We start from the raw sequence: 24,318 nt of genomic DNA on the forward strand, positions 1-24,318 counted from the left end.
GTTTACAAAGTTGTATTCCAGCTAGGCGTTCTGGGCTGCTGCTGCTCTGAATTTCTTCAGCCTATTGTGTTATCATCCAGTTCCAGCTTCTGATTTTTCTGTAATAATCACTGGGGCAGATTATGTCCAGTCTTTGCTAGAATAATCTGTGCCCTTAATGTTTCTAAAACTAAGACTCTGGAACTGAATACATTCAGTATTCCTCTTAAAACTTACTTTTTTTCAGGAGTAGAACCACATTTCTACTGGCTGAGCTTCAAAGAATGTACCCAGAGGAACAGTATCTGGGTTTGTGAATCTATTTCTTTTAGGTATGTGTGCCTGATCTAGGACTGTTTTCAGTAGGAATTCTTAGTGGAGCAGAGAGGCGAGTATCTTTTTTGGCAAGTGTAGAGACAGAAACTGGCCAGCTGATTCTGTTTCTCCTTTTCATGTGAAGCCTTAATCTTTAACTTCAGTACACTTCATTTTATAATTTGTTCCTTTATTTAAGCCAAGGGCTGGTAATATTCTTGTAAACAGTAGCATAGTTTGGTAAACTTCAATAACTGTGTTCATTTTCCCCAAATTCTGAAGTGCTTTTGAATGTTTTTGGTTGTATGGAGAGCTTTTGTATTCCATATTCAGCTAAACCTGTATGAAAAGTTCACTCCAAATTGGATGTTTCTTAGTCTGTCACAAGAGGTGGTAATGTAAGTGGATGTTCTGGGATGTACTTCTAGGAAGTGGAAACAGTTTTGTTCAGTGATTTATTTATAATTTTTTTTGCTGGTAGAAAAAACTCTATTTCCATGGTGGTAGAAGGTGAGAATATCACTTACCAAACTGATTATTTCAGTAGCTAATGTTTTAGTAGCATCTATATTGGTATTCATGCAAAGAAAACAAAAAGCCCGGTCTAGAATTTTAGTTTCAGAAATACCAGTGGTGAAAGTAGCACTTCTTACAGGTAAAGTATCCCAATGTATGTAATCATACATGTTTGACAGCCTTTTGCTAATTTGGTGAGAACAATTAATCACGAGTGTCAGGTCTTTTTTTTCTAAAGAATTTGTTCAGTGTTTCTACTCACACACCCACTTTCTGATTAAGGGGGTATTAAGGTCTTGATGAAGGGATTGTATACTTATATAATAAGAAAAAATAGACAAGCTTTTTAATGAGACTGTGCTTCTGGAGTTGCAGAAGAAATTAGATGAAGGGTGAAGCAAACTTGTGTAGTTAAATAGTTGTGATTAGAATAATTCTGAAGGGGCTTTTTTCCTATTTTTCTCTTTTTTAAGTTATTTTTTTCTTAAGCATTTTTTTTAGAATTTTTTACTTAGTATTTTATATTGTTAATTTTTTTTATGTTCCATAAGCAACATTCTCAGGAAATATTAGAACACTATTTAACAGTCAGATAAAAGTAGATCTTAAAACAGTTTTATTAAAAAAACAGAGGTCAACTATATTGTTGATACTAACCCCAATAAATTTCTCCTCACTGGCCTGGTCTGAAAGAATTTCTGCTGATTTGGGTTATTCTGACATTTTAATTTTTTTTTAAAAAAGTGATTGTCTACAGTGTTGTTCAGACCAAGCTAACAAAAAGTCAGAGTTGTGTACATGTTGGCTACTGTAGTGAGGCTTGCTTGTAAGCCAGAGTTTTTGCAGACAGTCTGACATCAGAGTTAGTGGGTGGCATAATGTAACATAGACTGTGTATTGAATTCACACACTACCCACGTGATGTGGTTTGAAGTAGTGTGGCAGCTGCTTTTTGGCACTTTTAGAAGACTTTTGTAGTACATAATAGTTTTCTGGTTATTTTCTTCTTAAAAAAAAAGAAAAAAAAACCCTAAAATCCAACTTTTGATGTTTAGGGCTAATTATTTCAAAGTACTGTAAGAATCCAGACTACTATTAGTGAAAATAACACTAATGAATAGAAGATGAAACACTGTGCTGAACAGTCACCTCAGAGAGTTTAATCATGCCACATATTTCTTCAGCATGTCCTGGAGGATGGAACAGTAGCTTGGTCTGTGCTTACTGACATTGCTATGCCATAAAAATGTGTGAGGCATTTGTGGGGAATAAAGATTGTATTTCTGACAATAAAATTATCCTGGTAAAAACCCTGAAGAAGATACAGCTTTCATTGAAGAAGTTCTTTGGACAACGTACTCTGTGTTCTGGAAGCTGCTACTATTCTGTGTGACCAAGAGCTCTTGTCTTATTGTAAGCAATAACCCTATTGGATATTTTGTCAATAAAACTATACTCAGCATTTGTCTATATCAAAGAGTTTGCTGTATGTTTGTGGCAAACAAGCCCATGTTTGTCCACCTCTGCTGCACATACTATCCCAAGGCTATCACTTGATCCTTTCTCTAAAAAAGAAACACCACTTGCACTTGTTTCTTGCACAGCATGCTGCCATGTATGCTACTGTAGCATACTAATCCACATTGAAAGGGTTAACTTGTGTTGCTCTGTTGCAACAACTTAACTCAGGTGAGTTGTCTTTTCATTTCTAGGGACAGACACATTTCACCTGTGTGTTATGGTAGCCTGCTGTGGTTAGACCTGAGCAGCCAAGACGGGTGTATCCAATACAAGGAAATATGTTGTCAAAGATAAGTCAGTGTATGCAGATAAAAGTGAATATAGTTACATAAGAAAACAAATGCTGAATAAATTACTCTATGTTCTTGGTTGCTCATTAGGTCTGCTCGTTATAGTCTTTAATGACTTATTTGTCTGAAGACAGATGTAGTATGCAAAACACAGGTAGTGCAAGAAATGTTCTGGATGCATTTAGATTTTGATTTACAGGTATCTTGAACATTGTGTTGTACTGATCTTGAGTATCCTAAGGATTTGTATACGCTCAATTTGTGCAGGAAATAATCCCAAATAAAAATAACAGTAATTTAGTTTAAGTTTTAGCTAAAATGTACATATGTACTTTTGATGTTTTGTGAAGAATCAGTTAATGTGTTAGCATCAAAGCAGCAGCAGCAAAAGTCTGAAGTATGTGCTAAAAATCTATGGAAGAAATCTTTGGTATTTTCTAGTCCATTTTTCCTTTTTGTTGCTGGAGGCAATGATGCCAAAATTCCTGTAGTAAACATTAAACTAGGAGGGAAAAAAAAAATTATGACATAGTGTAGCATAAGTAAATATTGCTGCATTAATTGAAATGCTGAAGATATACAATGGAAATCTGACAACTGAAACTTCAACTCTCTAAGGCAATTGTTAAATTAGTTAAAAGATTTCTCTGGTACAAAGGCAGATAACAGATATGTAGCCATACCATGTAATTTTTCTACCCTTTGAGTAGTCTCATGTCAGCTCGCTAGAACAAAAAGACAACAGTCATAAATATTTGACTGAAATACTGATTAAGTTCTCAGATTTAAGCATAATTTCAGTGTAAAATAGTGTTGCTATACAGAATTAACTTTAACCTCTCTTCTCTTGACATACCTTATACCATCATGTTCATTAAAGCTTAACCTTTCCCTTGTCATGGACAAATTTAAGTCTCTTTACCACAAGGAAGAGGCCTAGAGGAAGGTGCAACATTGTTGCATGTTTAGTGATATAAAAGAAATTTGAGGGCAACAATGTTTGGAAACAAACCAACCAGCCAACCAATGCTAATGCCGTGCTCCCAGGGTGTTTGCCTGATTGACTGTGCCTAATGACTGCTTGTGAGATAAAGAAGTTGCCAGGCCTCTCGTATAATATTAAGTACTTCAAATATAAAAATAAGATGTATTTTCTTTTTTATATTTGAGGAAGATATATTTATATTACTAATTGATTCCCAAGCTTTAGAATTTACTAATATCACATGTGCTTGTGCACGGTGTACTGAGAAACAGTAATGTGATTTTATTTTTTATGGTGTTATGTAAACATTCCTGGTTAACAGGTTGCAGAGGCTGTAGACTCAGGCAGAGCCATTGCAGATTTAGCAATGGTAGTTTTACAAGTTACAGTCTTCTTGCTGGGTGCTGATCTGTCCTTATGCTTAGTGGCTTACATAGTGTATTGCATTTACGTGGCAAGGTTGAGAGGTGGGGATGACTGCAAGGGTGGCTTCTGTGAGACGAGACCAGGGGCTGCCCCAGTGCTGGACACAGCTGGTTCCAGCCAGCTCTAAAATGGACCCACTGCTAGCCAAAGCTGAGCCACCCAGTGTAGCAGGTAGTGCCTCTGTGATAAGGTATTTCAGAAAGGCTAAAAAATGCTGCACAGCAGCTGTGAGAGAGAGGAGTGAGGAAAATGTGAGAGAAACAACCCTGCAGATACCAAAGTCAGTGAAGAAGGAAGGGAGGAGGTGTTCCAGGCACCAGAGCAGATATTCCCCTGCAGCCCATGGAGAAGTCTATGGTGAAGCAGGTTGTCCTGCTGCAACCCATGGAGAAGACCATGGTGAAGAAGATACTTGTCTGCAGCCCATGAAGGACCATGCTAGAGCAGATATCCATACTGCAGCCCATGCAGAACCCCACGCTGTAGCGGGTGGATATGCCCTGAAGGAAGATGCAGCCCATGGAGAGCCCATGCAGGAGCAATATCCTGGCAGGAACTGCGACCTGTGGATGACCCATGCTGGAGGAGTTTTTGCTGAAGTACTGCACCCCGTGGAAAGAACCCATGTTGGAACAGGGGAAAAGTGTGAAAAGGAAGGAGTGGCAGAGATGAAGTGTTAAGAGCTGACCCCAACTCTCATTCTCCATCCCCTCTACACCACTTGGGAGAAAGGAGGTAGAAGAGTTGGGAATGAAGGAGTGAAGTTGAGCCTGGGGAGGTGGATTTGGTTTTGTCTTTGTTTCTCACTACCCTACTCGAATTTAATTTATTGCCAATTAAAAATAATCATCCTCAAGTCTGTTTTCCCTGTGACAGTAATGGGTAAGTGATCACACTGTCCTTATCTCAACCCATGTGTTTTTCCATCTTATTTTCTCCCCGCTGTCATGTTGAGGAGGGGGAGTGAAAGAGTGGCTGTGTGGGTGTGTAGCAGACAGCCAAGATCAACCCACCAGACATTGTGAGAAAACAAGGCATTCTTAATCGGGCACTTTGGTAAATTGGTTGCAATCCTTTCATCAGGAAAGAAATTTTTTAGTCATACTCTTGCAGTGTATAGGTATCAGTGTTGCAGTACAAATTTTTCAGCACTAAATTAAAATGGGAAAATAATGTGTGAGACAGAAGTGGACTGGATGTTTTTAATGGGTTTTCTTGGAAATTTTATGAGCCTTGTGAAGCACATTTTTGGTACCTTTTAGTATCTATGTGGCAATGCTGTAATGAGATTCCCCTCTGCATTCTTATAACAATAGCTCTATGGTAATGCTGTGGTTTGAATGTATGTGCTTATTAAAAAAGCTGACATAAACTTTGAAATAAACTATAATGTGAACAAATCCAAATGCTTAACTTATCCTGCAAATTCTTCAAGGACACCAGGTGAGGTTTTTTTCTGTTTTCTATAAGTTATATCTCTTCCTGAGTATATGTTAATTGCAATTAAGAAATGCAGAATCTATTTGTATTTCAGTGGATGAAATAGAAAAGCAATTTTTTGCAATTCTGTGGTCAGTAGTTATTAAGTGGGAATTAACTGTGGCTTTTATCTAGATGCTGCTTATTTCTTTTCTCAGTTCATATACATAAAACTTACACAAAAATAAAGCTGTGCTTTGAATTCAGGCTGGTTTTTATTTTTCCCCTTCTTGTAAACTGCCAATTTTGCAGAGAGAATTTAATTCAAATCACTTGCATTCTGGTAGCCCTCAATTGTTTTTCATAGTTCCCCATCTTTGAAAGCCGCTGAATAATTACTTGTCTGTGAAAAAAATAGTGGCAGAGTTCCTGAAAGAGGAGAGCTCTTTGACATGTTCTCTTGATGAGTTGCAGCAGCACATGCCAGAAAATGCAGTACAAGTGAATGAAAAAATATACAGAATAATTACTTGTTCCTCAGGCTAAATTAACCTACTCCAAATTACCTGTAGTAAGTCTGCATTGAACATGTATACTACATAACTAAATTAATATAAAAATTTCCCACTTGAAGTCTGATTACTTAAGTGTGATCTTGAAATGGATTTATTTTTTTTAATATTGGAAATTTCCAAATTGTTGAAATAAGTTGATTGAGAAGTCCTTCCTGTCTTTATAGTTCACTTTTTATGTGGCTATTTCTTACATGCAACTTGAACTTACTGTATTGATTCCATCTGTTTTTCTTCTATCCCACCATTGACCTAAAATTCCCTGCTTCTGGTAGACTTAAAACAACACTTTCCTCTGATTTTAAACAACTTAATTTTCAGGATTTGGGAGAAAATTAATGTGAAGTACTGGCATTGTGTAGAAATAGTGTTTTGTTCTTAGTGGTACGCCTGCATTCTGGTGGTTCTATTTGAAGTGTATTAAAAAAAACCAAAAACAAAACCAAAAACAAACCACCAAAAAAACCCCCAAACCAAAACAGGGAAAGTGCTTTTTAGGTATCTTACAGATAGGTTTGACGTATCTTACAGATAGGTTTGACGTATCTTTAAGTGATGGACACAAAATGTTTGACAGTTGGGGTGGTGGAAAAATTCTGCCTATTAATTTCTTGTGGTTTTACGTTGTTGAATATATTAGATGTCTAAATTAATACTTTTTGTTTTAATTTACAGGTGTTATAATTTCAAGAAATGCTGTGATCTATTTGAAGAACATAATCCACAAAACTTTTGTCTTGTGATAATTTTTTAAAACTAGAATGGCTTTGAAAAAAACACCTAAACTATTCAAGAAATTATTTTTTCACTGGAAACTTTGGAAGTTTAGCATTATTGTGTTTGTCTTTCTGGTATTTTTATTTTTATTACAAAAAGAAGTGGGTGTTCAAGATTTTAAAGAAGAAGCAGGGATTGAGCCAGTTGTTGGGAAGAAAAGTCATGTGTTAGGTCTCATGTTAAATGCTATGAACAATATCAAAGGTGCAAAGCCAAAAATGCAGATAAAAGCACCTGTTAGGCAAACTAAGATTACTGGAGAGACACGCTGTTTGCCAGGACACTATACTGCAGTGGAACTAAAACCCTTTCTAGATCGACCCCTTCAGGATCCTAATGCTCCTGGAGCTTCTGGTAAAGCATTTAAACCCATCAACTTAAATTCAGAAGAACAGAAAGAAAAACAGCGTGGAGAAGAAAAACATTGTTTCAATGCATTTGCAAGTGATAGGATTTCTTTACACCGAGATCTTGGACCAGACACTCGACCTCCTGAGTATGTTGAAATGTGTATGTCCTGATAGTTGAAAAACTTGTCAGAAATGCAGACTGCAAAGTGATTTGAGTTCAGCATTAGGTGACAGTTTAAGAAAGTCTCTTAGCTATACATAATGGTTGGTTGTACATAATGATCCACAGTGCCAAAGCCGAGAATGTTTAGAAAGGCTCACTTCTTTCATGGTTTTGCATTCCAAGTAAATATATTTAAATAAGGTTTTCTGCTATTGCCTTTAAGATACAATTTTTGAGTGACTTTCTGGAAGCCTGCTGAGTTTTACTTAGAAGAGAACTAAAAATGTAGTTTAAACTTTTTCCCAGTTTAAACACCATTCCCCCCCTGCCTTTTTTTTTTTTAGTATTCAGTGTTAATAAAACCACCAGCATAATTAGGAATTGTAAACTGTTTAACAAGGCAATGGAACATCTCAGCAGTCTTGTAGTATTGAAAAATTTTATTAATGAGGACTGTAGGACTTGGGTAGAGTGGGTTTTGGTTATGAGCATTCTCTGTCAGTGTCAGATTTTACGTTCTCAGCTATCTGTGTCAGAAGTGACTAGCCTTACTGAGCTGCTGCTGGTAGTATGAATATCACGTTACATGTGGTGCAGCTCACAATAACCTTTGCTAGAGCATAACTGGTGAGTTTTTGCCTGTGTACTTTGTGAGGCAATGGCTGTGATAATTACCTTGGGGAGTCTTCCAGTCTCTAAAGTTGACAGGCAATAAACAGTAAGTGTGCAGCTTATGAATACAGAAGTGTTGTCTTGTCATCTTGACTTGCAATTGGATTTAAATTTATGTTCAGAATACATCAATCTTGAAAAACTGTGGGTTTAAAATTGTTTCCCTTGAATGGGATATGCTGCCCTAAGAGTTATATGGTTTCTACAAAATTTTGAAGTTCTGAATTAGATCTGTTCTAGTTTTCCTTGCAAACTCTGCATTCTTCTAGTAAATATTCTTCTTTGTATTTTGGGGTTTCAACAGTAATGCTGACTTGAAGTCTGATTTTGCAGCTCAATACAATAACATTTCTTTTTGAAGAAGACCTGGATACTATATGAAATGTCCTCAAATGTTTGTGAGACAGAAGCAGAATTGAGTCAGTTGTTCAACTGGCATTCTTATTCATCATATTTTTAAAAAATATTTTATACAGCTTCTCCAGTTGGAGCTCCTGCCTTTGTGCTCCAAAACTGGCATGGAAAGCTGAGAAGCTGAAATATTTAATGTCCATACATATAAAGCTTTGTACTAGAAAGAGAAGGGTTTCTCTTAAGAGTTTGAGTCAAAACTCTGTCCATTTTGTAACATTTGACACTTTCTAATCTGTAGGTGTATTGAACAAAAGTTCAAGCGTTGCCCGCCATTGCCAACCACAAGTATTATAATAGTTTTTCATAATGAAGCATGGTCCACTCTGCTCAGAACTGTTCACAGTGTGATGTACACATCTCCTGCCATACTGCTAAAGGAGATTATTTTGGTGGATGATGCCAGTGTAGATGGTAAGAAGTCTTTCTATTTTCTCTTGATTTTTTTAATTTTTTTTTTTTTAATTTAAGACATGTTAGGATTGCAGATAAATTGGTTAAAAGAGGATATCTCTTAACCACGATTAACATGTATAATGGTATTCTAAGTGGTTTTGTTCCTTTCTTTTTCTATAAAATAGTTCTCCCCCATCTTTTTTTCATAAGGTAGTCAAATATGAAATTATTGTCCTCTAAAAGGTTTTTAAATCCCATTTCTGATTATTCCAATTCTAGTGCTGCTTAAACTGCATAACTAGTTGCATGACAAGTAGCTTTGTAATTTGTGCTTCAAACCAATTACAATTTATAGAACAAAGTATCCAAGGATAAATCATCCAATGCTTGTAGCAATTTGCATTTTATCATAGTGATTGTCTTTATGCAAATTAATTACATTAATATGAAGGGCAATGTCTTTCCTAGAAAGTAAAATTATTTAATGGAAGAATAATCTTCAATACTCAAGCTAACTGCCAAAAATAATTGAATGTATACCAAGTGTGATCACAAATGCAAGTTCAAAAAACTTTATATGCTTAACTTCAGACTAACATGTCTATACATACATGCTTATATTAATGTATTTACACTTTTTGCAAGTCTGTATTTAGTATATTGACTGTCCTGGGTTCTGATACTGCCACACTCGGATGTGAAGTGTGTTCAGTAGTACAGATTAATAATAAGGATGGACAGAGGAAGGAAGATGATGTGGGATGTTTAATGAGGGATGTGGGGTTGTTTCTCAAATTTTGCACATTTAAAGACCTTTTTATGTAGCTTCTGTTGCTGCTGTAAATATTGTAGCCTTTGAAAACTGTGTGTAAAATGTGCCATCATTAAGGAAAAAATTTGCATGTTCTGCAGATAACTCGAGTAAGTAGGTACATGATCCATTTGCTCTGAAAATGGATTTTTAATTGATACTCAAACTGTTAATACTGCAGAAGAGATGTACTAGCACATGTCCTTTCTCTTTTAGAATATTTTTTGTGTTCCACCTCCTGTTGTCTGCCAGTCACCTCTTCCTACGCCCCCACCCCCCAAAAAACGCAGCCTCTAAAATAACGTTCCAGAGTCAGGAATTGTTTGCTGCTTTGGTGTTGAGGTCATTCCTGGGATTAGTCTGAATTGTTTATCCTGTTAGTTTAATAATGTAAAATTTTAGGCAGTGGCATGTATATACACTCAATATCCTGAAACTGATTTGTTGTTCTAGAATACTTGCATGATAAACTAGATGAATATGTGAAACAATTTCAAATAGTTAAAGTAGTCCGTCAAAAGGAGAGAAAGGGTCTAATCACTGCACGGTTGTTGGGAGCTTCAGCAGCAACAGGAGAGACCCTCACCTTTCTGGATGCTCACTGTAAGTGTAACCTGTAACTATGCTAGGTCTGTTTATAATGCTGTTCTCCTCTTTGATTTAATGATGCAGATTTTTTTATCAATTATGAACATTAGCAATGTATCATCTTTCCTATTGCTATTTTATATTATTGAAAATATAATTAGCAATGTTATTTAAAAGCAGTGCATATTGGCTTGCTGTGGGCATGTTAAAATATTCCCTGTGTACTACTTTATAGTGAAGTAAAAATTCAGTGCTTGTTCCCATTTTCTCCATAGGTGAATGCTTTTATGGCTGGTTAGAGCCATTATTGGCAAGAATAGCTGAGAACCCTGTTGCTGTTGTAAGCCCTGATATTGCTTCTATCGATCTCAATACTTTTGAATTCAGTAAACCATCTCCTTATGGGCACAGCCACAACAGAGGAAATTTTGACTGGAGTTTGTCATTTGGATGGGAGTCTCTTCCTAAACATGAAAATAAAAGAAAAGATGAAACCTATCCAATTAGGTAAACATAATTTGAATAATATTTTAAATCCTTTAGTTTTCATTGTTTTTTGTTATGAACAGCAGTTTGTAAATGAACTACTTCTTCAGATGATTATGATCAGAAGTCTTAGCATCTTAGATGGCTTTTGTAATACTTTCTTTAAGAACCACATTGTAAATTTTAAAGCTTTCATGAAAACATAGCTTCCTTAAGACAGTAATTGCTCTGCTTTACCTTTTTTCTACATACAGTAGGAACATAATAAGCAATTTCTATATATTTTTTTCATCAGGAGGGAGAGGGAAGAGGAGGATTAAAAAGAGTTCTTTTCAGAGACAGTACCACAGATTCTGGCTCCTCATTCATCAACCTTGAAGGGATAATAACAAACATTCAGAGCACCAAAATACTAGACTGTTACAGTGGTGCATTTGATGATAATTTTATGTGCTTTGGCCACAGACAGGTTACTGGTTTGGAGGAGTAATAACCACTTGATATCCTCCACACAGAAAAAATGTGTTATTTTTCCTGATGCTGTCTTCTATACCAGCAGTCATTAGTCTAAACCGGTTGTTAATAAATGACAATTAAACTGTCAAATGAGACTCGATGTGGGCAGATTTAATTGCCTGAAGTATTATCTATGCCAGAAAAATATTTCAATGTAGTGAAACACTGACAAATGCATGGGAAATTCCTAGAACAGTTATACCATGCTTTTACATCTATATTTAAAAAACCCTACCTATTTGAATCCTGTCTTCCTCAGTAAATTTCTCTTTTTGCAGAACACCTACTTTTGCTGGAGGTCTCTTTTCAATATCAAAAGACTACTTTGAACACATTGGAAGCTATGATGAAGAAATGGAAATATGGGGAGGTGAAAATATAGAAATGTCTTTCAGAGTAAGTTTAGCTACTTAATTAACAGGGGTCTCTATACTGACAGTGTACAGTATTTTTGAGGACAAATTAGTATTAGGTCTTGACTTCTCTGCTGAATCAGCCAACTAGGACACGGAAAATGAATTACTAATGACCTATGAAAGAAAATACAAACATGCTTACTGAACTGATTTTTTTTTTTTTTTTTTTTTGTCTTATGTGTTTAGGGTTGATAGCTGAAATGTACATTTCCAGGGTTTACCTGATTAGGAAATTCACTTATGGTATGCCTGATATATGCACTATTGTTAGTGGTTTGGGGTTTTTTCTGGTGAACAATAACATTGCTGAATTTTTTTTCCCACCCCCTTAATTTTAATTGCAGTGCACTTACACAAAAAATGTTATTATTAGGTATGGCAATGTGGTGGACAGTTGGAGATCATGCCTTGCTCTGTTGTTGGCCATGTCTTTCGCAGCAAGAGTCCCCATACTTTCCCAAAAGGTACTCAAGTGATCACACGTAATCAAGTCCGCCTTGCAGAAGTGTGGATGGATGAATATAAAGAAATATTTTACCGAAGAAACACAGAGGCAGCAAAAATTGTGAAACAAGTAGGTGGTGGTGGTGGTATTAGAAATCACACTTGCTGCGTTGAAAGTTTTGGTGAGCAAAAGTTATTTATTGACAAAGTACGTGAGGATTCTAGATATTTTAATGAAAAGACAGAGTTCAGTTTGCTTAATGGTATAGCCCCAACAAACATGAAAAAACTTAAGTGTTTGGGTGGTGATAGTGTCATTTTGTGTGGTGGGTTTTTTTGATTGGTAGGGTTTTTTTCATACATTCTCTAAAATCCTGAGTTGTTTGCATTGAGAAGCTACTGGAACTACCAGAAGAGCATGAGAAAAGCTACTGAGCATATAAAATGCAAACTAACTTATTTTTTGAAGTGCGAAACATAATTTCTCATTACTCCCAAGTTGCTTAGTATTTTTACTTAAAAAGCAGGTTTTGTTGTTCTTTAGCTGCAGAATAAAGCTTATTCAATGACAGATATCCATCCTGTCTATCTACTTAAAAACTTAAGTTAAATTCAGGGGGGGTGGCTGTTGGTTTATTTATTTTTGTGAGTTTTCTGAGCTTTGGTCTTTCACCATCTGGAATCTAGAGTTTTCTTCAAGAAGCTATTTTTTCTCCCTTCGTACGATAAATCTTTGTGACTATTGTATCACTAATAGCATTAGATTTCCTAAGCATGTTTAGCAGCTAGACAACTGAATTTTCTCTGGAACATTCTGCATTGTACTCACTACTATGCTAATTATTTAATTAATCCAATTCATTATTTCGGCTCACTCCTTTTCGTGAGATCAGTTAGCTTTATAGCTGCCATCAGAATGATCTTGTTTGTACTTTCCCAGTTCATGGCACTGTGTTAACTCTTGGGACTAAGGATACTTCTCTTGTTTCCATGTTGTATTGTATTTTTCTTGCCCATGCTTTGAAATGCTGCAGGCAGTATGTCAGTGGTGTTATGACACTGAAAAACAAACAGCAGTAACAGTAGTAGTACAGTATTTAAAAAAAATAAAAATCAACAAATGAAGCTTAAAACTTGTTTAATACTACAGTACAGAACTTCATAGATTTATATGTACAAAATTGATATTAGTAACATTAGTATATTTCTCTTCCATCCTTACTTCCCTTCCTCTAACAGAAAACATTTGGAGACATTTCAAAAAGACTTGATTTAAGGCAGCGTCTGCAGTGTAAAAATTTTACGTGGTATCTCACTAATGTTTATCCAGAAGCATATGTGCCAGACCTGAATCCATTGTTTTCTGGATATGTAAGTTTAATTTTAATTATTCTCTACAGTCTTCCATAATCCAAGAAGTTTACTAATCTTTTGTGCTACCTTAGCCATAGTATTTACATTTTGGCTATCATTAACTGCCCCTAGGGTTTTCTGTCACTACTCTGGACAAAGAATCTCTTCTGCATACCTTGCTATTTGAGTATTTTATAGCTTTGTCAATGACGATATGAAATTTAAGCAAAGCTTCTTAATAACTAACAGTAGCCTTGCTTAACGTGATCTTACAACCTGCTAAGATAAGCAACATTCTGCCTATCACTAACGGTTAAAACGACACAAAAGTACTAAGCCAGTGGTGGGAGATTTCCTGAATTATCTAGGTAAATTTAGCTTTATATAGTAAGAAGTCTGAGAAAATTTTTAGTTTGTGTTAATAAGGAAAACTGGGCAGCTGTTTGCTTCTCAGAATTAGGTTTATGATGAAGAAAATGTGTTTATAGTTATATGTATGGTTTTTTTAAAGACCATTGCATTTCCTCTGCCAAATAACTTCTTAGACATTGCATTGCTAAAACCAAAAAAATATTAAACAACTAATAATTCTTAGTTTGAGGTGAATGTGAAGGTTTAGCATGTATTTACAAATAAAACTTTCCCTTCCTCCAATTTTGAATATTTTATGTGTATCTGTTCAAATTGTAATTTGAGTAACAGTAACTTAGTACACCAGTAGCCTAATAATTCACAGGGTGTGGCTGTAGACAGCCATAACGTAGTTACTAGGCTTTGGGTTAGAAAAAATTAACTGAGACAAGGATTTTTAGATTTGAGCATAGCAGAAAGTAAAAATGAACTAACAGCTGTAATTGTCGTTAAGCCAAAGGTTAGTTTTGTATACAAATGAGACAGTTTAATTTTTTGTCGTCCCCACTGAGCTTCTTTCTTTTTTTTCTGGTAACATTCTTTCTTTAGTTAAAAAATACAGGTAACCGCATGTGTCTGGATGTTGGTGAAAATAACCACGGTGGCAAACCATTGATTATGTATTCTTGTCATGGACTTGGAGGAAATCAGGTAAGATATTTGATACCTGATTTTTATGATCTGTTCAACTGTAACCTTACCATATTAAAGCTTTTAATTTACTTTAGAGAAATGGACTAATTTTTAATATGCAATCTCTCACTTTTTTTTGTGTGTGTTAATTCCTATATATATTGTTCAAGGAAAATTTCATACTGCTCTTCATGTTGTGTCCCAATTCTAACATTTTATGTTCAGCATACAGATTCAGATTTTTAACACAATTGCACTGCTTCACTTGATCTCTCCTTTCTGTGCAAAATCTTTTCATCCTACCTTCACTACTTTCTTATAAGCGTTGTCATCTTAATTCTTCCTTTCCTTATGCTTCCTCCTATTGCTTCTTTCTCTGCCACCAGGACTCGCACTGTCAAGGAAGATGGTGGGAATCCGGCCAATGAGAGACCAAGTGGTCAGGACTGAGCCACCTTCCCTATCATGCTTGCAGCCTCATAATGTGAGGTCAAAGTGGTCTATCCTGTACTGGCTAATGCAAGTGAATAATATGATTGAATTTGTCCAAGAGGAGCTCTCTGATGCATAGCTCTTGGAGGCTGCAACGGTGCTCTGTTTCTTCTACAGTATGACTTGCAATAGATGTCAGATACTGAATCCTTCAGGCACTGCTGTAATACTAATAAAAGTAACGTCTCCTTCCCTGCCCAGAGATGAACACTTCTCTGTTGCCTTAAAGAGTTATTTGGTGAATAAAACTTATCAACTGTAAACTAAAGGTCAACAAAGGTTTAAAAGTTTGTTTTTTTTTTTAGAATATAGTTGTAATTTTTCTTTTTTTAAATAAAATCTTCAATCTTAAAAGCCATCCATTGATGGCACTGTGAAAACTCAGACACATGATCCTAGTTAGTTAATGCTTTCCTAATCAATTTTTGTGGGAGATGCAAAACTGTCTAGATTAAAAACTACCCTGTTATGTTAGCTTCTTACAGTACTGAACTTTTTTTTTTATTCTGTTGTGGATTAATACTATATTAGCCTTTTCACATTGTCAGAGTCATTAACGCAGGAACACTGTACCAAGACAATGTATTAAGAGATCTGCTGTATGCTTCTATTGTCATCTCTCTCTAAGTTATCTTGGACTGTACTAAAACTCTATGCTTTCAAGTGTTGTGTTTTTTGTTTTTCCTCCTGCCATAAAATAACAGTCTGAATCTCTTTAAATGCCAACCTTCAGAGAATTTTAATATAGATTTTGTTGGCAAAGCACAAGAGGTGTGCATATTTGCTTACTTAACCCTTCTCAATACAATACCCTATTTTCAGTTTAATGTTCTTTACCAGACTTTACCAGTGTAGGCTGACATTTTCTGTGCTACCTGTTGTCTTCATCCATATATTTGAGGTAGGAGAACGGAGTGGAAGAGAGAACCTAGTTTTCAGAGTTGTACATCAATTGTTTATCATTTTTCCTTTTTAGAATATTCTGGGGCTGGGAACATGTCCATCTCAATAGCATCTCAATATCCAAAATTAAACCTAGCTTTCAAGTCATATTTTCAGGGCTTGCAGAGATGTTGGAGTTCAAAAGATAAATCAGAACAGATTAAGTCAGAGTAACAGATTTAGAGTAAATTACTATGTCTGAGAGCTAAGTAACTAAGCAGGTCACTCCTATCAGTACCTGTTTCAGGGAGTTGGGCGCAGAGACTTAAGAGTGAGATGCGTGTTTGTTCCTCAGTGCTACTCCCATTGATGCCAAGGCAGTGAGGAGGCGGAAGCTGACCAATTAGACAGACAGTTGAAAGCCACAGGGAGCTAACTGAGCCTGGTCTTAATAGTCAAAGGAAAGATATGGTGAAGAAGGCTGACATATGGAGACAAGAAACAGTGGTAGTGGGATGTAATGGTGGAACTCTGCTATTTAATGAGGGAGAAAAGGAAGAGACCAGGATGGTAGGGTAGGACTAGAGGTATAAAAGGACAGCTGTGTCTGAAACTGTTAGAATTGAATCCCTTTTAAGACTGGAATTATAGGCTAGAATTCCTGAGCCTTAAGAGTACTCTGCTGTCAGGAAAAAATGGTGAAATTCACTCACAAAATACATGATTCCATTACTTTTTGAATGGCTAGCTCATAAGAGAACATAACAGCATCCTATTGTTAGTATTATGGTTTAGATCAAGCAGCAAAAGTTGACGTACAGCAATCAGTATTGTTCCATGTGACAAATTATTTTTTGTTGTTGCTCTAAGGAAAAACAAAATCCAGCAACAAAAATTGAATAAAGATTTTTAAAGTTAAGAAATGCTAAATTTTAAGTTATCCATGCAACTATCTCCAGTCTTCAGTTTGTCTCCTTGAATTATATATGATTCCTGGGGGAGCAAGCGATGAGATCTTGCATCATAATACACAAGGTGTCATTTGCAATTTATACATCTAAGGACTTCTAAATATATTCCATTGCATTAGTATTAAAAAATGTTTTCAGTTTTGTAACCACTTTTAAAGCATACATGCTGAAGATCAGAGAAATTATTCTGTAGTCTCAAATTGTTGAATAACAAATCTGTGTTTTGGAATTTCAAAGGGTAAATTTAGTTTAATACTCTTGTTTGTGTTTATTTACTGAACCTTTTAAAACTTATTTAAATAGTACTTTGAATATTCTGCACACCATGAAATTCGACATAACATTCAGAAGGAACTTTGTCTGCATGCTTCTAAAGGACCTGTGCATCTTCGCGAATGTAACTACAAAGGCCGGAAAACCTTCGCTGTTGGAGAAGAGCAATGGCTGCATCAAAAGGTATTTGGAATGTGCAGTGAATCAGCATTTTTATCAGTGATTTTTTTATATGAGTTAATTTTTGATTTCCAACAAAACAGAAACCCCCAATGAAACAAAACTCAAAAGCCAAAAAGGAGTAAGTTTATTTCTGGGAGGAAAATGTAGATAATTTCAGCTTTTCAGTTACCATCTCAAAACTTGATGATTTCACTAGTTTAAATATAAAGTAGAAATGTCACTTACAAAAACAGTTGGTCCTTTACTGTGTGTCTGAGCATCCACCTGGAAGTCAATCCAAATGTTTTGGTTTCTTTTTTTTTAAATATTTGTCATGGTTTAACCCCAGCCAGCAACTAAACACCACGCAGCCGCTCACTCACTCCCCCCCCACCCAGTGGGATGGGGGAGAAAATCGGGAAAAGAAGCAAAACCCGTGGGTTGAGATAAGAACAGTTTAATAGAACAGAAAAGAAGAAACTAATAATGATAATGATAACACTAATAAAATGACAACAGTAATAATGAAAGGATTGGAATGTACAAATGATGCGCAGTGCAATTGCTCACCACCTGCCGACCGACACCCAGCTAGTCCCCCCGAGCGGCGATTCCCCGCCCCCACTTCCCCGTTCCTATACTAGATGGGACGTCACATGGTATGGAATACACCGTTGGCCAGTTTGGGTCAGGTGCCCTGGCTGTGTCCTGTGCCAACTTCTTGTGCCCCTCCAGCTTTCTCGCTGGCTGGGCATGAGAAGCTGAAAAATCCTTGACATTAGTCTAAACGCTACTGAGCAACAACTGAAGACATCAGTGTTATCAACATTCTTCACGTACTGAACTCAAAACATAACACTGTACCAGCTACTAGGAAGACAGTTAACTCTATCCCAGCCGAAACCAGGACAATATTTAAAAAAAATTTCCTAACAAAAGAAGTTGGCACTTGCACACTACTAATATTTGTTTGCTGGCCCCCGTCTGCACTCTCTGTATGGCCTTATTCTTTAACAACAATGAACTTGGGAAAAAAAGAGTGGGGGGAAATAGCATGCTCATTGTTTGTTCACTTTCTTTTTTTTCCCTCCTTTTTTACTCACTTTAGGATCAAACTCTGTACAATGCAGCACTACATATGTGCCTTACAGGAAACGGAGAGCATCCGAGTTTGGCATCCTGTAATCCTTCAGACCCCTTCCAGAAGTGGATCTTTGGCCAGAACAATTAAGATTTGATATTTATAGGCCAGAAGCATTTTTATTAAAAGAAAAGATCCATTCTAAACTGTGATCATATATGTATACTGCATTTTTAAGTGATGCATACTTTAAATGCAAAATGTTTAAAGTTTCTTTTCCCTCTTACTTAAGTTGGATGTAAAATGTGTCATCCGAGATTCCCTAGGAGTCTGTTATACCAAAGATGATTGAGATCCAAATTAAGAAAAATGTTTACAATATTTCTATGATAAGACTTTATATATTGACCACTGATTCATGGATCCTATAGTCCTCTTTCACCTTGGGGACCATATGTATATTGTTTTTCCACATACTGTAAGTACTTCTGAAGACTAGTTTTCTCTGTAGAATTATGAGAAATTATTGTATACTGTCTAAAAACCAAGACACTTTATATGTATATTTTTATGCTCAATTGGTTGACTAATTTTTATTTTTTTTTAATCATTTACTCACTGCACCTTTCTCAGTATTTTTTAAGTTCATTCACTTGAAAAATTAAATATTTTACCTTCAGGTTAAAGCCAAGTAGGTTACCATACAGTGCTCAGCTTCTAGCAAGTCAATTCTTCTTTTGTAGAAGAAAAAAATCATTCTTACTGAAATTTGTATGTATGATTATTTTAATGGAAAATCTGATTATTCTGACATTAATCTCCTTTTGTTAGCCAAAACTTTTTGTATAGGTTTTCTATATTTCATGAACTTTAAAATTTATTATGAAGTTATATAGGAATAGATTTCCAAGCTGCTTAACATTAACACGTTTTTTCAGCATTTTGTTCATTACTGCTTTTAAATTACATGTTATCTACTAAACCCACTTTTTTGGCTAGCTTTTAGTGATTTATGCAATGTTTAGCTAACAGGTTCCTAATGTTATCTGTACGTAATTTCTTGTGCGAATATTTGCATGTTCGTTTTTTTTTTTTCCTTGTTGTTGCTGTTTCCCCCTTTTTTTACAAAGGACTGACCTCAGTTTTATCAGTCCAAGTGAGACCTTGGCCTTCCTAACTATTCTGCTAGCCCTTTTAATGAAATATTGTATTCTTGTAAGCATCCACAAGTATACTTCAATAGGTCATGCAGAGCTATGACTTCATAAATAGTCTTCCTTTGATTAAGTATTTAAAAACATACATATATATTTCTTTGGTTATTTTACTGGATGCATAGTTGTTAAACACCCTCCAGTTGGTCTTCCCTTGCAAACACCAATCATGCCCATTTTCTGACTGTGATTATCTTAGGCCTTCACACAAGAAATGTGCTCTTTAGGAACAGAGATATACGCTTACTTGAAAATGTCTACTTCAGGGTATGAATGTGAGATTAATGACCATCCGGCCCTTAAAGCATCTAAGATCACATAAAATTGCACTTTAATAAGGCAAACTCTATTTCATAATAAAATTTTATATTCTTATCTGGAGAAGAGTTAATTGGTTTATGCAAATTATGGAGGTTTAAAAATAACCTTAAATTTGCATGTGTTATGATATGGGAGGAAAACGGCTATGAAATTAAAATAATAAACTTCTAGGAAGGGAAGGAAGCAGCAGAATAAAGACAAGGAAAAGACTTACTGTTGTCTAGAAGTGCCAGTGTTATTAAGTAAGGATGGGAAACATCAAAGGTAGAAAGGTACTTAGACTTTGCATCTTGTTGAAAGAATTGTGTTGAACATCTATAGTATCTATTCAAATGGAAGAAAATAGGAGATATAATAGCAACCAGCTTAGTAATGAACTCTTTAATCATCTGAATCTCAAGAAAGGTGCACATAACAGTGGAAAGTTGAGCAATAAGATCAGGTGTAGTTAGATGCAGCTAGTAACTGTATTTTAGGAAATGCTTAGTATTTCCTTTAAGTACTGTACTCATAAGAGGAGGGTGATTAAGGAAAATTTCATGGCTGCCAAAAGAAAATAAAATTCAAATTTTTAAAGTGAAGATAAAGAAAAATATTTGGCTGTATGATCAAAAATAAAGCTGAGAATAGATTTGAAGGGCTGGGTATTAAAGATTGAATAGGACAAAATACACTAATATTAAATTTGTCCTTTTGTCCTGGTAAATAAACAATATAATTACATATAAATAGTATTTATCTGTAGAGTCTGGTGGATGGGTGGATGACAATGTAGGGTTTTTTCATTTCTAACAGGGGAGGGAACATATATCTGGTTAATTTAACAGTATCTGACTAATGAATTCAGCTTCTGAAGAAAAGCAAGAAGAAATCCTTTCAGTAGTTCTAAGTCATCTAAAAGACAACAAGTGAATAAGCAAGGACCAGCAAGAATTTGTCAGAGCATTAATTTAAGCTAATTTCTTTTTCTGGTTTGATAATCATGCCTTTGAGTCATGTCTTGGCTTCTGTAAGGCTTTTGTTGATACCTGTGAGAATATCCTGTGAAGTTAAAGCCATATGACTTAAAATAACTTGCTACAGTGTGGACATAAACTGTTAAAAAGACTGTACTGGGAAGGGTTATTAATGCCACATGAAACTGGAAGGCTGTATTGAATGGCATTGCACCAAGATCTGCCTGTGCCCTCTGATAAATATTTCCATAATTCAGTAATGGAATACAAAGTATTCTTATTACTTTCACAGATCAAACCAATATTGGAAGGGCAACAAATGCTCTTGACAAACTGGAGAAGGAGTTGAGGAAAAATAGGATGCAGGTCAATGAGAAAATTGTTCAACAAATATGAATAGAGGATGGGACATTACGTAAGACAGCAGCTGTGCTGTGTTGATCCCCAGGTATGAAATGGAAACTGAGTGTTCAGGGAACCTGTTCTAGAAGACAAGGTATTTAGCATAACTGTTTAAAAGGACCTGAGTTCTTTAAGTTCCTAGTTCGTGTTATACAGCAAATGTATTATATTATTTTTAATACCACTAAAGGGTAATTTCTTCATGCAACCTGTTTCTCTTACAAACTTGTTAGATTGGAATTTGTATATATGAAACATCATTTATCTACTCATCACCCACTTTTCTTTTTAGAGGTAACATTCCAAACCCGGATAGAATTTAAATTGCAAGGAAACAAGTGTTCTGTTGAACTTGGAGTTAGGAATCTTTTCATGAGCAGTGCTAGAGGAGCTCCACTTCATCTTTTTTGTTTTTGTAGTTGGTAATCTAAGACCATATTATAGCAGATATAGCAATATATGTACTTGTCACTCTGTTTTCTACAAAGATTAGGTATAGCAGGTCACCTGATTATTATATTTTGTGTTCAGTTCTAGCTGTGGAACGGGAAAACTTATTCTGTGATTTAAAATCCTCTTTAAGATTTTCCTTTCATTTTTTGAGACTTCTTTTCTGGCATAACATAGGTCAATAGTCAAAAATTCATAATACACTTTAGTGTAGGTTTTTTAACCATTGCTACTTTTGGAAACACTCTAATTTTTTTTTTTTTTTTCCAAATGCTTACTATCTGTTCTTTAAACTATGAGTGACATTTTAGTCTGTATTTTTGCAGTACTTATTACAACAGCAATTGAGTTTACTTGGACTCCCTACTACCTACCAGAAAAGAGCGAAGCAGATCTATAAACAGAGGAAGACATTAAGTGACTTTTTTTGTTCTATTCTGTTTGAACATCTGAAATTAACTTCTGTGTCTACATTGAGTATTGCACTTCCAAATATGCATATATATGTGTGTATACATATAGATATCATACAATTTTAGAAGATCAATAGGAGATCTGTAAATATGATTGGAGGTTTAGAAAAGACTTTTTTTAAAAGTTAATTACATTTTTCAAAAGTAATAACAAAGCAGCAGTAAGAAAAATTGCAAGCAGTTCAAGTATTAGTTATTATGCATCTTCTCTGTGCTTTTCTAGCATCAGTCTTCAATCTTTCCTGAAAACTAAACTATTTTACAGGGTTTTTTTAGAGGGCAGGAGCAGATGTTCTCCTTGGCATAACTTATTCCTCCAGCATGATTCTCTTGAGTAATTATAGTATGTTCTACAGTGCAGTACTAACTTTTCTGTACTTTATGTTTTGCTGTATATATTTCTTTAAATATGTTGAATTACTGTAACTGAGAAGTACATGAAACTGAAAGAACTTGTGGAAACTACTTTCCTCTTAAAGAATAATCTCCCACATTTTTTGAATTAGCCTGATATAATCTTATGCATCTGATCAAGACTATAATATTAGATTGAGATGTAGGGGTCTTGATTTCAGTGGCTGTCAGAACTATAGCCAGTCCTTTGAACTTCTTGTGCACAGATCTCCTTTAAGGTTGTACTTTCTATCAAATATTCCAAGGAAGGGACATGTAATCTTTTCTGTATTTTAATATATCTCCTGAATTCTTCAAGTAGGGACTTAATTGCTAAAACATGCTGTCCAAAACTGCACTTGTGTCAATAGCACAATAATATTTCAAGTAGTAGTTTAATATTATGATGTTAATAAAAAAGAAAAAAAGAAAAAAAAAAAAACAAACCATGGATTTTTATTAAAAAGCTTTGCTGCATTAACCCTTCACTTTATGTTGCCCTCTTCAAAAGTTTTTGAAAAGTATATTTTTAAAGTTAAATCTACAATATCTGATTCTGTCCTTTATAATGTAAATGTTAGCTTGACTTTATATTTTATAAGGGGTAGCAATAATGACTTTAGCATGTCTTGTTCAGTTTCTATGCTGTCTGAGGGAGAAATTCATACAAGAGTACCATTTTTAAAGAAAGAAAAAACCCTTTCAAAAGTAAAGCATTATCAAAGGGTTGGAAACCAGAAGAGGAAAAGAAAATCAGACTAGGAAGGAGCTAGATGGATGGGGAAAGAGCTGTATTGGAAATATCTGTCTAGACTGGGTGCCCTTTGTTTTTTGGGGGGAATAGATACAATGATTTAAAACTGTACAGCATTCCATACAGAGACTAAAATTACACACTGATGTTTCCAGGCTCAGCAAACAAAACTAAAATCCCCCCAAAAGTGAATGTCATATTTCTGCCCAACCCTCTTCCTCATGAAATAGTTTTACATGATAGAGGTTCTGGTTGATTGGTTTTATGATGGGAAATTGCATTTAAAATTTGTTTAGAATCAGATCAACATTATATTCACACACTGAAAAGCTAGGAAATGACAATTCAGCTCCTTGTGCAAAATAAAAACCAGAAATGCTGTATTTTCTGATAGGTACTGTATCTGTTTACATCGGATAGAGGAGTTTCAGGAATAAAAAAGCTTGCTGGTAAGGAATAAGAATTGTTTAATGAATAATGTTTATGTTGCTAAAGTGGCATTTACTACTACAACCAGCAACCCTACAAAAATTAATCTCAAACATAGATTTTTCAAATAGTACCCTTGTTCACTTAATATTTTAATTTTTGTAGGTTTTTTTTTTTCCGTTCCTAATTTAATTTCTTCTTTTCTCATTTTAATCTATGGCTTGCATGTCAAATCATTATTTTTCTTCTCTCTGGGTTACAGCTCAGTGCTGTACAGCTTCAAATTTTGAAGGGGTGTCAACTGGAATTAAAACTTCAAATTGATTTTTTTTTTTTTTAAATTATTATGTGAAATACCTTTACTCTCATTTGGTATTGTTTCTGTCTGCAACTGAACTAGAAGACGGCTAATGTGATACATCAACTTTTGTTACTTTCTTACTAAAACTATATATCCTGGCTTCCCTTTTTAGATACATATTTGATCAACTTTTCACACACTTTATTTACTACTAATAATACTTTATTATATTATACTTGAACAATGCACATTAAAATGGCTTGTTGTTATGGTTTATTTTTTAAAAATTCCTGTGCTTTATCCCTGGTGTATTT

The 24,318-nt window shown here is 35.1% G+C and overlaps 1 protein-coding gene across 2 annotated transcripts; it reads left to right on the forward strand.

Moving 5' to 3' along the window:
- On the forward strand, window positions 1-22,686 carry GALNT3 (polypeptide N-acetylgalactosaminyltransferase 3). Of its 2 annotated transcripts, XM_052792220.1 has the most exons (11): window positions 1-311; window positions 6,699-7,296; window positions 8,638-8,810; window positions 10,057-10,206; window positions 10,467-10,698; window positions 11,472-11,589; window positions 11,983-12,183; window positions 13,293-13,424; window positions 14,367-14,468; window positions 17,099-17,251; window positions 18,339-22,686. In XM_052792220.1, exons 2-11 carry the CDS (start codon window positions 6,785-6,787, stop codon window positions 18,459-18,461), a joined length of 1,896 nt encoding a protein of 631 aa, XP_052648180.1. In that variant the 5' UTR covers window positions 1-311; window positions 6,699-6,784; the 3' UTR covers window positions 18,462-22,686. The 2 variants fall into 2 exon arrangements, with proteins under 2 accessions (XP_052648180.1, XP_052648181.1); XM_052792221.1 differs by lacking the exons at window positions 17,099-17,251; window positions 18,339-22,686 and adding an exon at window positions 14,837-15,605.
- Window positions 22,687-24,318: the final 1,632 nt, after the last annotated feature.

Source organism: Harpia harpyja, chromosome 7, assembly GCF_026419915.1.
Source record: "Harpia harpyja isolate bHarHar1 chromosome 7, bHarHar1 primary haplotype, whole genome shotgun sequence".
Lineage (NCBI taxonomy): Eukaryota > Metazoa > Chordata > Aves > Accipitriformes > Accipitridae > Harpia > Harpia harpyja.

What these genes read in the sequence shown, in the direction of transcription:
- GALNT3 (XM_052792220.1), top strand. Translation starts at nt 6,785, where the DNA reads ATGGCTTTGAAAAAAACACCTAAACTATTCAAGAAATTATTTTTTCAC. An exon ending in CCAGACACTCGACCTCCTGA is followed by an intron (nt 7,297 to 8,637) that starts GTATGTTGAAAT and finishes TCTAATCTGTAG; the next exon opens with GTGTATTGAACAAAAGTTCA. An exon ending in AGCAATGGCTGCATCAAAAG is followed by an intron (nt 17,252 to 18,338) that starts GTATTTGGAATG and finishes TACTCACTTTAG; the next exon opens with GATCAAACTCTGTACAATGC.